Below are 14,547 nucleotides of genomic sequence, written 5' to 3' on the forward strand. Positions count from 1 at the left end.
TAGAAGAGTTTGAAGCCACCACCAATGCTCCTGGCCTTGCTCCCCTTCCACTTGGTCTCCTGTACATATAGTATATCTATCTTCCTCCTCTCCATCGCATCAGCTAGATCTCTCCCTTTACCTGTCATAGAGCCCACATTCAACGTACCAACTCTAACCTCCACCTTCCTGCTCTGCCTCCTCTCCTTCAGCTTCAGAACCCTCTTCCCCCTCTCCTCCTCCTTGTCCCAACAGTAGTCCAATTTCTGCTAATGCCCTGTTGGACAACAGCACCAGTGGCGGTCGTTGTTAACCCGGGCCTCGACCGATCCGGTATGGAATTTCTATCTGTGCATACATACATATAATTTTTAGATTATACGGGTAATTTCCCTAGCAACTCCCATAACAATGACATTCACAACATTCAGAAGATTTTATAATTATGAGGCATAAAAATTTTACTTTTATTTGCTCTAAATACTGCTGCCATCAAGATGCTCCCTGAGAAAGATTATCACTAATGTGCTTGTATAAAAGAAGAAAAGGTTGTGGAAAAGAATGAGCATTTTAGATATGCAAATGCCACATTAACCAAAGGCTCTGCTGTATAAAAAAGTATCTTCCTCATATATAAACCGTAAACACGTGCCAATGACCACAACACCTGGACCTCAAATCTCCTAAGTCTTTACTGTGTAAGTGTTTTACTATTGAAATAAGAAACATTGCCATTTCTGCTTGGGAAAAGCATGTGCTCAGTCCACACTGTTATAGCCATTGTGCAGTGTGACATTTGCAGTATTCCAGAAAATGTTATAGCTGTTGTGAAGATAGAAGTCAAATTTTTGGGGATCAAAGGACACACACTTTCTCAGGAACGCATGATAAAGGATATTGCGATCTGTTGTGTGATTTTTATTGTTTTGTATGCAGTGTTGAAGCTCTCTATAATTTCTTTTTGCTTTCTGAAAGAAGATAGCTTTATAAAGTGTTACTGTAACTGCTAACACAGTTAGAACCTAACTGAAACGGTTCTTGACCATTTTTGTTACAACTATTGGCTCTCTCACACACACAGAGAGAGAGAGAGAGAGAGAGAGAGAGAGAGAGAGAGAGAGAGAGAGAGACGTATGCCTACATGTGTGTGTTCCCCCCACTATATTAGAATACCCTATCTGGCACATACACCCACTGGTCTCCATATTAGTCATATTTATTTTATGGCAGTGTTTACAGGTTTAATCTGTTTTCAGGCCTTTTGTCAGACACCATCTACCATGTCCACTGCTGATCCATTCCTGGCTACAGAACCAAAGCGGACATTATTTATGCTGGGATTCATTCCCAACACAGTAATGCTTACATGGTAATGGCGTTGCACTGGTAGGAGTGTATCAGACATATCAGGGTTACTGGACTTGTTATGTCAGTGCCATTGCTGGGCTTACAGTTGTTTGTTAATACAAGCCAACAATGACCATGTGGCCTGAATCTGAGCATTAATGAGGAACTAAACTATGAACTAATACAAACTGTATAGACACATGGCATGATTATTCAAGGCAGTATTTTCTATGCAGTGTAAGGTAGCTTAATAATCATGGCTTATATTATTCTCATTCTCTTATTTCAGTGTTTTCCACTTTAAAATGACATTGTTGCATCCCACCACTAGGTGTCATCACAGGGCAGTTTAAAAGGCACTGGGTAGGTTAGGTTTCAAACAGCTCAAGCAGCCAAACGTCCACTGTTCTTGAATTCAAGTGTACTAAAAACGAGTATTAACAGTATATAGTTTGTTTATACTTAGTATACTTGAATTCATTAACATATGCTTGATATACACCAAGTTCAGCAGGCTAATACACTAATACTAGGGTTGCCACCTGTCCCGGTTTTCCCGGGACTGTCCCGGTTTTAACGTCGCTGTCCCGGTTTGTCCCGGTTTTCCTTCTTTTTAATATTCGGTCCCGGCAAAAAAAAAAAACAAAATCATTTAATGTCCCGGTTTTCACTAGATTAGTTCAAACGACTATTTAGACTGTTTCTGCACACTTTAAATCCGTCTTTTTTTCTCGCTGTGTCCATTTTACGTTTGCCACCCCCCCCCCCCCCCCCCCCGTCAACAATTTACGTTCGCGTATGACAGTGTCCTTGTTTTTTGTCAGACCTAGGTGGCAACCCTAACTAATACGCAAGGCTCATGTTGAAGTTAGTGTTTATATATATATATATATATATATATATATATATATATATATATATATATATATATATATATATATATATATATATTAGAGTATTAGCCTGGTGGACTTGGTGTCACCCAGAAGAGACTTGTTTTCCAACACTGCTGCTGTTGGTCTTCTTGGTTCTTCCATGCAACTTCTGAGAACAGCTCTCTACTCCCTGGTGAAAGTGCACTCACTAGTGTCTATGATTTCAGAATGGATTTCTGTTGATTGAATGAATAGTGAAGAGTCATCAAATCTCTGTACAAATTTTGTGTGGGCTAACATCAACTTGCTACTAAAGCTTATTATTCTATTCATGCTTAAAAATGTAAATGTTAGATTAAGATATTATTATTGAATCTATCTGAGGATGGTTATTTTAATTGGATTACATTTATCTATATGAAACAGTAATAACTATGTAGAAAATCATGTTAATTTTAATCATTATATCACTCCACACCTTTGTTTTGCAATGAAATTTAGATCAATGGTTTCATAAATAAAAGTATTATTTCTTGCTAATCTTGAATGTTTGTAAAGAAATGTGCAGTGAAAATATTACAATATACATGCCCAAGTAGCTGTGTTCATGTGTGACTGTTTCCAGAGGTGTCAATTCCAGGTTCAGAAAGTAAACGTCCTCACCAGGATTTTGCTCAAGCTTGCTGGAATCAACACAATCCAGGAAATCCAGGAATCCTGGAATTGACACCTCTGACTGTTTCTATGTATTACTGCTACTTACATTTTATTATGTTTAAAATGTAGCTCTAAATGATCCATAATTTGTATGTCAAATCATTATAGAATTACAGAATTTGTGTTGGATGATATAGAATCATTCTAACCTACAGAGATAGCTAACCTACAATGATAGATATATACTTCTCTACCAAAACACAAAAGAAAATGACATTTGTAATTATTTTTATAATTACTGTACACCTTTAAATTGTCAAATATCTATAAAGAAATGTGCAGTGAAAATGAAAGGCCTTTGATTCAGCCTGTCCATCCGTGTCACCTCTTTTTCATTTTGTTTCATGTACATTCATTAATGGACAGTCCTTTGAAACATCGGTGCTAATGTTTCATATTTATAAAATTCATATATCATGTTGGAAAGAAAGGTAAATATGTAGGAGGGATTCAGCCAAGCCTGTGGCATTAATCAAAGTCACGAGTAAAAGAAATTATTTAAGCAGATGACTTTTTTGGCAGTACAGGTACAATGTAAAACAGAACGCCAAGACAGGTAATAAATAACCTCAGAATTAGTTACAGAGAACTAAATGTGTTGCCATATGGAACAATGTTATTTCTCAACACATTGTAATATTTTAAAAGGGGAATACCATCAACTTTTCAAAATGTCTGCATAATTTGCCCCTTTGAAACCTACAAAAGTTATGTAGATTGTGATGCAAAATACACCATTCTAGAAATATCTGTCCAAACTATACATAATTACTTACAGTTATTTACAACAGTGAAAGGAATCAAAGCTTTTCTCAAATACAATGTGATACTGTTGTGATACCACAACAGTATTTTGTGGGTCAGAGTGCACTGGTCATATTTAGTGACTCAGTAAGTAACACAGATATTTGTTAGAAGTACGTTATTTAGTGACTGTAAAACAGCGATAATCCTATCTCAGTGTGATGCTTATTTGTAGTCTAGGGTTAAAATCCAAAGTGGGTAAGGAATCCCTGTTGTGGTATATGATCCAAAATCAAAGTTTCATTACTGTGTGGTTGCATTTGGAGTCATTTGTTAGCAATCATTTACATGTTTATTTTGTGGAGCTTTAGGTTGGATGCTATAATTACAGTACACTGACCTTAAGCCATGACTTCTCATACTATTCTGCCCAGTCCGTAACACTGGTTCCAGTCCGGCAGGTCCTCAAGTCCAGACCAGAACTTGAGACCAGAACCATATCTTTTGCCCTTTATCCCATTTGTGAGTTCCTCCTATTCATCCACAGTCTTGCTTCTTCCAAGCTCCCATGACCTTTCTGCTCTGCGTCAACCGGGCCCGGCGTGTCATGTGGTGGAGATCTGACTCAGGCTTCTCTGACTCATCACCGTGCCGGTGGAGTGGCTCTTTGGACTCCTCTGGCGCCGCTCGCCCCAGCCACAGTGGAGCGTCAGCAGACAGTGCTGCCGCAGGTCCCGGAACAGGTGACCGGTGAAGAACATGTAGATCCAGGGGTTACAGCAGCTGTTCAGGCTAGCCAGCAGCATAGCGATGATGAAAGCCATTTCTGCAACATGAGGGAATAGCAAAACAAACATCATTGTATATGCATAGTAACCATACAGTATCCAGTTGCTATGCAAAATTATACACTGCTTGTTGCAGCAATAAATATAATCGCACACTATTAGTGGTTCCACTACCATGTAGCAATGACTGGTCATGGTATTAGAGTGTATTTGCTATAGTCTACATGACTCTTGGAATATCAATTAAAAAATGAATAAATAAAAATATGTTTCATTAGGTGCAAAAATGAAAAAGTCACTAGTCAAACTATTGCCTTTTTTCTGTTCATAAAATGTATGAAGCTACCATTTTGCTACCATTTTGTTTGGTTTTCTTATAGTCAGGCCATATTGGACTGAAAAAAAAAACACATAAAATGCACACACAGGGACACAGGCACACACAAGCACAGTTCTTCAAGGACATATGTTATTTTCAGGGCTCTGTGGTCATTTGTGGATAGGGCCTTCAGATCACAATCTGATAGTGTGTATAAGGAGAAATGATCTGCAGGCTAAATAATCAACATTAGGGAAAACCAGACATTTCTCACCCTCATCAAATTCAATTATGTTGCACTGAAAGCATGGCCCGGCCAAGGCAAAGCATTACACATTCAGCAGTGTTTGATGAACCGCATTTGACACCAGCATCAGAAGCTGATCAATTGATAAGAGTAAAACAACACACAACATATGAGGTTACAATCATTACTGAGCCACATGTCATGAAGACTGACCAACAAACTGACCAACATTACATAACGCAATTTATATGTAAATCAAACTCTAGTAAAAGATGGAGCTCAAAGAAATTGCTGAACTGATCAAAACAAGTCAGCACTAAATCAAGAAGTACAGCAAGGGTTTGTCTGAATGTATTTGGGTCAGAGAACATTTTGGCACTGCCCATATTGCTCAAGTGCACCCACAGCGACCCTGTTCCTTTCCACCACCCCAGAGAATAAACCCCCACTCAGCCATTTTGCCAGCATAGTCAAAAATGAAGACATCTGGAACCTTTTGGAAATCTTGGAGCTGGACACCATTTAGGAAATCCTGTTTTGCTCTTGCTCTTTTTCAGATTAAAAACATTTTTCCAAATAGTGTTCCTTTGCCATTTAGCACAATTGAAACAATTTTTATGAAAGTTGAACTGGAGGAAATGTATTCAGATAACAACTTGCTTTTTCCTTATCTTCTGTGTAGAGGCGCTACCCTCTGCTTCGTATGCCATGGTTCCAAATGAAGTGTGAATTTGTCGTTGCCTCTATTGTCCATCAAATCCTTCTCGTTAAACTCTTATTTGTTTTATATATCATCAAATAATATCAAACAACACTTACATGTTTTGTAACACTTACATGGTTAGTTTCATGATTCATTGTCAAATACAGTGTCAAATACAAAGATCACTCTAGTTAACTAAAATTGTGCTGCTGGTGATACTTATTGCTAATTTTCAACAGTTATTCCTATTAAGAAATATTCCGTTAAACAGCTATTCCTATAACAAAAATGTAATTTGATATCTGTGTGACTTTGAGAATGATGGCAGCTTTTTTTACTGGTAGAGGAAATGAGTTTAGTGACAGAGGGCTCCTGGTAACCTCCAGAAAACTGATTTAAAGGCACTGGATGATATTACGGAAAGGTTTGAGTGAAAACTTCACTACTTTCAATGTGCTCAGCATTCCTCGAAAAACCTCCATGAAACCAACGACACATCAGCAAAATAGACAGACACCTCTTTGTCATCCTTCTGGCATGAACTGGTATCTGCTTTCCATTGGTCATTATTATTTTAGCACAGCACCAGGTCAAATATTTGTCAAAGCAAACAACTTGTTTTTCATTTGTTTACTAGTTCACCTCACACCTCACCTAGCGGATAACCAGCTGAAGTCTGCACTCAACATGCTAATCGGATAGAATGTTTGCAACTGTGAAAATACCAAGAAGAAAAACTCAGTGGTAATTTCTCAGTGGTCAGCACACCATTTCCTTTTGAAAAGTAGGAAAAAAGAATTTCATGTCTTTACTATGCCAGACTTACATACTACAAGTAGGTACTAAAGTGAACAAACTGGTTTTAGTTTTTTTAGTGTTGTAGTGTCATGTCCCTGTCCTCTAGACGTCCTCCTTCTGGGCTGTGAAGTTCCCCGTGTAAAGGTTATTAAAGTGGTGACTCAAGTTTGGGACCAGCAGATTCTTTAACCAAGCAAAATCTCTTGATAAATGGTGCCATGTTATTACATGGAAATGGCACTCTTATCTTGGCAAGGCGTGGTGAAACCCTTTGATACCATGCTTCATTTACTACAGCCAAACCTTCAGAGGGTCCCAGGGCCTTCAAACCCCTGCTCTGAGACTCTCTCACTTCAATGACTTCCTCTGTTTACCTTCCCTAGAGGCTGACATTTGGACTTTGACAGTTAGAACACTAAATGGACATGTGCCAGAACTGAAGTTTTAAAAAGCTCTTCAAAGCTCCAGTTAGAAATCGCTAACAATGCTGTGACTGCCCCAGGATTAGCAACAAAAATGATGGTAAATACATTTGATAAATAAATACAATTTGCCTTTTTCCCAAGAAATTTTAAGGTGAACATATCAAAAGATTGTTAGAACTGTGATGAATTATTCTAGATAATTACTGAAAGCCATTCTCAGTTTCTGCTCTGCTCTGCTGTCTAACGTTTGTCAACAAGATTACTTGATGAACAGATTTAATCTAACGCAATCCCTGCAACTGACAGACATAATGGCAGTCAGCATTCATCCTTTTCAGCTCTGCTTCAATAATGAACAAGGCCTTCATGTGCCAACGTGCTATATGCATCAACAACCAGTCGTCAGGGTTATTGTTATGCTGCCCATTAAACATTCACACTATTTAATGTCCATTATCAATATATGGTGTTTGAAGGGTTTTGTTTGTTTGTTTATTCCCGTGTGATATTAATACACGTCCTGTGATCTCTTTTTATCCTTCTTTAAAAAACATTTCATTTACCCTCTTGCGGAGCCAAAGGATCCCAAGCTGACCACATCTGCACGACGAAGAACGGCGTCCAGCAAATGACGTAAGCCAGAACGATCACAAACGTCATTTTGGCGGTTCTTATCTTCGCCCTTGATATAAGCTTAACGCTGCTCACGCGCGACAGCGCCGTGCAGTGCTCCGGTCGAGGGGTCAGCGATATGCATTGATCCCTTCTGGTCTTCAATTTGAAATTTTGCCATATTTTATAACTTATTAGCCCGTAGCACACACTTAAAATCGCCACTGGGATGATGTAGATTGTCAGACTAATCCACGTGACATAGGCCTTCGCACCCCACGGTTGCACGAAGTCTCCCCAGCAGTCGTAAACCCCGTTGCCGACCTCTCTGAGCGAGAAGATGTAAATCTGTGGGACACTAAAGAGGAGGCTGAGTATCCATGAGGCAACCACGTAGAAGTGGTCCTTCCGGCGTCGCAGGGACCGCAGAGGCTGGCAAATCGCAAAGCATCTGTCAATGGACATCAGCACAAGCATGTAAGTCGAGGCGAACATCCCCACCACTTGCAGATACTTCACCAGTCTGCACAAAAAGTCCGGTCCATAAAAGCGAAACGTGATGTCCCATATAAGTTGAGGGAGCACTTGAAAGATTGCGACCACAAGATCGGCTATGCTCAGGTGCTTCATGAAGAAATACATGCGTGACTGGCTGTGCTTACTTGTGTGGATGGCCAGGAGAACGCAGAGGTTACCAGCCAAGGCAAACAGCAGAATCAGCACCAGAACTGTCACTTCAACTTTAGCGACCTCCTCGTTGCGCTTTAAGGGATTCACGGTTTGGTTCCCCTCTCTGGTTTCGTTTCTCGAGTTAGTCCAAGATTCATTCAACGGCCAAAAAATGGGATTTTTGGTTAAGCTCTCCATTGCGCACCAAAGCGCACAATAACCAGCCAGTCCTCCACAACAGCGCAGGCTGGTGCCACTCAGTCCGTTCTGGTAAGAGAACCACTACGTGTGCATTCGTGATGCTATCTTAATAGTGTTGTCACCATGTGATGTGATTGACAGTTTATCCTTGATCGCGTGTCACTCCGGGAAAGACCGGCACGTGCAGTTCACTGAATTCCTGCAAGAAAATGACACGCACCATTTGAGGCGTAACAGCACTTACAAACGAAGACAAAAGAAAAGAGAATTCAACCAACTGATGTCTATAGGCTAAAGAAATCAACGGAACATTTGGACACCAATTCTGTTGATCTCGCAAAAAAAAAAAAATCCATAGCAATTATTAAAAACTATAAAAATATATACTTACTTGACATTAAAACATGTCATTTGATCTGTATTTAGCTATCTTTGGCCTTACATCGACGACTATTCTATTAACATTTGAAATATAATAAGTAATAATTGTGTTTACTTTTTGTAAGTTTTAAACACAAAATCTGTGATAACAAATGTAAATGCACCTACCTGAAACTTCGTGCCAAATACATCCATTAAAATGTTTCTGGTGTGTACTATGTTCCTGCTCGACGCTCCATGCCACAGCTGTGGCCTTCTATCCCTTCTCTCCTCCACACATGATGCGCTCTCCTACCGCAGAACTGTCTGTGGAAGCTTAAAATGCTCCGTAGCTTTATGTATGTACTTTTTGGCGCGGTATTGTACGTATACTTTTGAACCACTAGGTGGCAGTATATGGCATTTGCTCTGACGTAAAGCCATATAGCGGACAAAATAACTAAAAAAATAGCAGTGCTCACACATTTTGCAGATTTTTCAAAGTCACGATTTTTATTTATCATTCAATGTATACTCAGTTATATATAATATTATATTAACTTACCTATCTGCAAAATCTTGCAGAATTTAATTAGACAGTTATTTAATTCATCATCCTATTTATTTCAAGCCTGGTAGGATTAGCTTCCAAGTCTGATTAATATTTGCAGAGACTACAATAAATATTGAAAGTTATTATTTCATTATTATCTCTTTCTATGCAGTAGCCTTCTCTTGATCTGCGCTCTTCCCACATATCTCCCCTCCCAGATCTCTCCCCCTGTTTTTCCACTGACATGTCCCTCATGATTTAATGTGCAGCAAGCTTTATATGCCATACCCTGTTTGCTCTTGCTTTTACAAGAGTCCCTCTAGATGAATGTCAATGAGATGCAATGGAGGTCAGATTTTCTGATAAGGGTCTCAGGACACCACCGTGTTATTCATCTATGCCCTTCTCAGGAAACCATGAGCCCTGGTCTGATGGTCTGATGGTCAATTCCCAGGGTTCAGGAAGTGATTAATAGTTCCCCTTATATATTGGAGAAACGGAGCACTGTGGATGGTCCCACTGGTTTGATGTGATTTGGTCCAGAGTAATTGGCTTGGTTTCAGGTCTAGGGGCCTTCAGGTGAGCAACAGTAACAACACCATACTTAGCTTAGCAGAGCCCTGACATATAGTTAGTCCTTTCTTGGGAGCTGGTGGATTTGACTTGCTTAAACTTTGTACATGAAGGGGTGTGTGTGTGTGTGTGTGTGTGTGTGTGTGTGTGTGTGTGTGTGTGTGAGAGAGAGAGAGAGAGAGAGAGAGAGAGAGAGAGTGTGTGTGTGTGTGTGTGCGTGTGTCTGAATGAGAAAGAGAAACAGTGAGAGAGAGAGAGAGAGAGTGTCTGTCTGTATGTATGTCTGTGTTTATATAATTGTCCCACTGGAACTCATTAAAATCAGAGAATGCTCTTTCACAGGAAAAAAGAAGCTTAGTCAGAACAGGGCTAGTAAACTGCTTTGCTTCACTATGTAGTCCTGTCTTTGGTGTAGCTTCTAGACAAATAAAATGCTTTATAGCAATATCCAAACATGCGTTTCACAAATGGTGCATCAGAGTGGCATTGTTGCAATCGATCTGTCTAGCTAGACAGGTCAGAGTGAATAATGAAATAAATGATACTACATTTAAGATGAGAGAGACATCCCAGACAAGACTGCAAACTATCCGAGGCCACTGCAGAGAGCTGCAGTCAAATTCTAAAATGTGCTCTGTTCACGGTGGCATTTTCTTAAGGTCAGTAATGAGGAATCAAATGACGAATCACAAGATACAAAGACAACAAAATGGAACTCAATCAATATATGTATACTTCAATCAGAACCACCAGCTAGTAAAGCCTTAAATACGTTTTTTTGCTGTTCTGTGCAATACACAGGAGCACAGGCGTACAAGCTATTGGTCCACGTGATATTCCAGCAGGACACAACTCCTGCCTTAGAGGACCAGCACCTACGAATACCTAACAGAAGTACTACAACTGTTTTAGTACAACACATTTTTTAACAGAAGAAATCACTCAGACAATTATATCAGTAACAAAGTATGAGCTTAGAACATGTGATTAAGGATGCGTGATGGAGTTTGAAGCCATTTAATTTTGTCTGGTGTAGAGCAGAGACAGTGATCTTTATCCTGTCCCACTGATCAGCACCCAAACACTTCAAATCCGTCATGATTGAAACTTCACATAATCACGCTATTGTCTACTGTGTTCAGAATGCCCTAAAGGAGCCCTATGGAGTTAGAACACCCAAAATTACAGTGCTGACAAAATGAAGATCAAATTATGATGATGGCAAATATAGGCAAGGCTTAAAATGACTGTGCTCTGTACAGTAGGTATTGATCGGAGGACTAAAATGGCACAATAGTCACCGGGGCATTGCTGCATTTCTTCAGCCAAAGCACAGTCCTGATCAAGATGCAGTTGAGGGTAGGAGCCCTTCATGAGGGCTTTGTTAGACACAACAACCAAGAAGAGCGCGGACGTTTTCACCTTGACTAGTATAGCTTTAGAACAAACCGTGAAGTAAAAGTGCTCAAAATAAGTGCATGACAAAAGTAGATTATACTATTCTCACTAGTGTAAGAGTAAGTGGATATACATAATTGCATTTTCCTAGGAAAAATTGTTCCGTGCAGACTCAAGTCTAAAACTGTAAACATGGACTTGGAGTTTTATATAAATAGTACATATATGTGAATATTCAGTGCACATGTAATTACCTACATAAAGCAGCTGTCACAATTAGCCACTAAGAAAAGGCGGCAGGGACGCAGTTCCGTTTCCGACACCATCGCTCCACTTCTGACACCAACTGTCTCTCCTCCTCCACCTTCTTCACTATGCTTCATGGGCATCGTATTTAAAAATGGAAACACCCGTCCACGTGGAGAAGGGCAGAGTGGTGTAATTTGGCCGTGCCACTCCAGTCCCACTAGCAGGGCTACGTAAATGCCTACACAGGGTGCCACTAGGCCTTGCAAATGACGAGATGCAATTTCCCGTTGTCATTACTGGGTTTTAAATGAAGGGCTAGTGCTGAGGGCCAGCCTGTGACACGTCAGAGCGCTAATCAGGTGGAGCGAATGCTAATTGCCCTCAGAGATGTACAGAACTGTGGAAACGTCTGGGTTGCCAGGCACATCCAACCCACATCCTACCTCCCATAACACCGATGGGGGAAAACAGGCAGAAGCCACGACGTGAGCCAAAGCTCCAGAGTGCATGAGGGAAGAGGCCCCCCCAACTCACCCCCCCCCCCCATATTTAGCTACATGAAGTAGTGGGGTAGGAAAGAGCTAATTTTCTCTGACAAAAGTGGAAAAGTAAAATTACAGCAAGTCCTCATGGATGAAGAAAAGTGCTATACCCATAATCCTCGTATTAGCACTGGAGAGCTCTCTCTGCACTCAGAGGTGTATAAGTCCTCTCTCCTCTTATTAACCTTGAGAGAGTAATGTCCTGTACTAGTGCTTCTAATCACCAGACAAAAACTGATAACAGATCGCTTGACGACACTCCGGTATTTAATCACTACAAAAGCATAACCATTTCAAAATGTCATATCCCGACATTCTAAATTATTTTCTCATAACAACGTTCAATTGGTTTCACACAGTACTAAATATTTGAAAAGTAGTCAAAAAAATCTGCAAAATCAGATAAGAAGAAAGTACAGACAGAAGTGCATTATGGCTAACTCAGTTTGAGCATGGAATCGGAGCAAATTGTAAATATCGTTATCTGGCGTATGTCTGTGTTGTGATTGAACTGATTTGCTCAGAGCATGTACTGTTTTGGTCAGGATAACTAGGTCTATACATCCTGTGTTGTGGATCTGTTGCTTTCAATTTGTCCACTTCTATAGGACCTGACATTTTTCTGCAGCTTGATCCAACAACAGTTCGTCTCAATTACAGTGTCGGAAGTACAAAAAACACATCACAGAAATGTTTGTTAATGTAATTTATGTTTACATTGTGGTCTGCTCTAAACAGCAGTGGATGTATTTTAAGCTAGCTTTGCAAAGGGTTAATTAGCTGGACTTTATGTGAAATGCATTTGTATTTCAAAAGCCTGGCTTTACTTTGTAATTACTGATGTAAAGGGCATGGATAAAAGAACATTTAAACTTGGTCAGAAAATCTTTTTTGTTTGTAGATTTCTTGATGACATTTTTGACACTTTGATCTCTCTGAAAGCTCTAAGAAATGTCCTGTTCCACATTAATAAACCATAACCTCTTAGAAACCATCTGACATTGGGGACTCAAATTTCATCACTGAAAATCTCAGATGGCAGTTTGTGACATTCACTGTATATCAAAGCGTTGTACGCTAATTTACCTCAAAGCACTGGTAGAATTATAAAGAGGTTGGGCGGTTTTAAAACATACAGATGTTTTCAGTGGTGGGTTTTGAAACTCAGCAAGATAATGCAGCTAGTGATCAGCATTATCAAAAACTGGTTCTCTATGTGTCTTTGAAAGTGTTTACTGGTCAGTGCGTTGCATACATACGGACTTTGAGGAACAATTCTTGCTCAGTAGCATCTTTTCTTGATTTGCAAAACAAATAAATAAATAAACTATTTTCACTATTAGAACAACTTAGTGAAATTGGAAGGATTGGAATGCATGGTTTTAAAACATGTGAGTGTGCTGAGAGTCTCAAGGAAACCTCTCCTACAAAGGCTTTTCAAATAAGGCCTTGAAGACAAATACGTATTACCGTGACCTGGAGAATAAATATGGTGTATACATGTTTAAGGCAGTCTTTTAAAAGCAAAATCAAAGAATCTCACATCAGGCAAATAAATCTCTAGCAAGTCTGTCTGGCAAGTAACAAACTAAACAGCACAGATGTACTGTTGGAACTTTATTTTAAATGCTGTCAAAGAAATATGTCTGCTGCTTAGGGAAATGGTAGTAAAACAGTTAAATATGTCATCACTGTCAAATAAGACAGCGAGACAAAGAACTAACAAGACACTGTTTACAGAGGAGCGGTTAGTAATAGCACATTCATCTTCGGTATGAATGAATGGACACGGTCTCCTCCCTTTCTAAGGTACGAGTGTTACTGAGAAGTGAGAAAGAGTAGAATAGGCAGCACTCAAAAAGAGCTATAATTCAAAAAGAGCTAGTTGGACAACACTCATATCTATACATAATATTTATTAGACTGTATGAGATGTATGAACCCATGGGGTCTTACTGTAATTGTACTATTCTACTTTTGTTAGAAAAATGCAGCACTTTGCCATCACGCTTCCTTATGTAACTAAATATGATGTAGGTGAGCATTATTTCAAACTGGTCAATTTTTTGGCTTGCATCCAGCATTATATAAAATTGGTCCATCTTTAGGTTTAAATTGAGCATTATTTCAAACTAGTCCATTTTTAGGTGTACGTGGAGCATTATTTCAAGCTAGTCTATTTTTAGGTTTAAATTCAGCAGAAATTCGTCATTCATTTTTAAGCTGACATGGAGCATTATTTCAAAGTGATCCATTTTTAGGTTTACATTCAGCATTATTTCAGACTGGTCCATTTTTAGAGGTACATGGAGCATTATTTCAAACTGGTCCAGTTTTAGGCTTATTACTTTCTCTGTCTTCCCGGAGTGCAGCCTAAATATTGATGACACCTCTGTTAGCCAGTCGCCTACTGTGCGTAATTTAGGTGTTCTGTTTGACTCCTGCCTC

At 39.5% G+C, this 14,547-nt stretch overlaps 1 protein-coding gene across 1 annotated transcript; it reads right to left on the bottom strand.

The window, feature by feature from the left end:
• Positions 1-3,005: 3,005 nt before the first annotated feature.
• oxtrb (oxytocin receptor b) lies at positions 3,006-8,421 on the bottom strand. The gene is made up of 2 exons (XM_077014264.1): positions 7,506-8,421; positions 3,006-4,488 (listed from the first exon to the last, which is right to left on the bottom strand). The coding sequence occupies exons 1-2, from the start codon at positions 8,419-8,421 to the stop codon at positions 4,268-4,270; spliced, it is 1,137 nt and encodes a 378-aa protein (XP_076870379.1). The 3' UTR covers positions 3,006-4,267.
• Between the last annotated feature and the right edge of the window lie 6,126 nt (positions 8,422-14,547).

The sequence above is a fragment of the Brachyhypopomus gauderio genome, chromosome 8 (genome assembly GCF_052324685.1).
Source record: "Brachyhypopomus gauderio isolate BG-103 chromosome 8, BGAUD_0.2, whole genome shotgun sequence".
In the NCBI taxonomy this organism is placed as follows: domain Eukaryota; kingdom Metazoa; phylum Chordata; class Actinopteri; order Gymnotiformes; family Hypopomidae; genus Brachyhypopomus; species Brachyhypopomus gauderio.

Coding starts and splice junctions, on each gene's coding strand:
- oxtrb (XM_077014264.1), bottom strand. CDS start 8,421: ATGGAGAGCTTAACCAAAAATCCCATTTTTTGGCCGTTGAATGAATCT. Junction 4,489..7,505: donor TCCTTTGGCTCCGCAAGAGG/GTAAATGAAATG, acceptor CTCATGTTGCAG/AAATGGCTTTCATCATCGCT.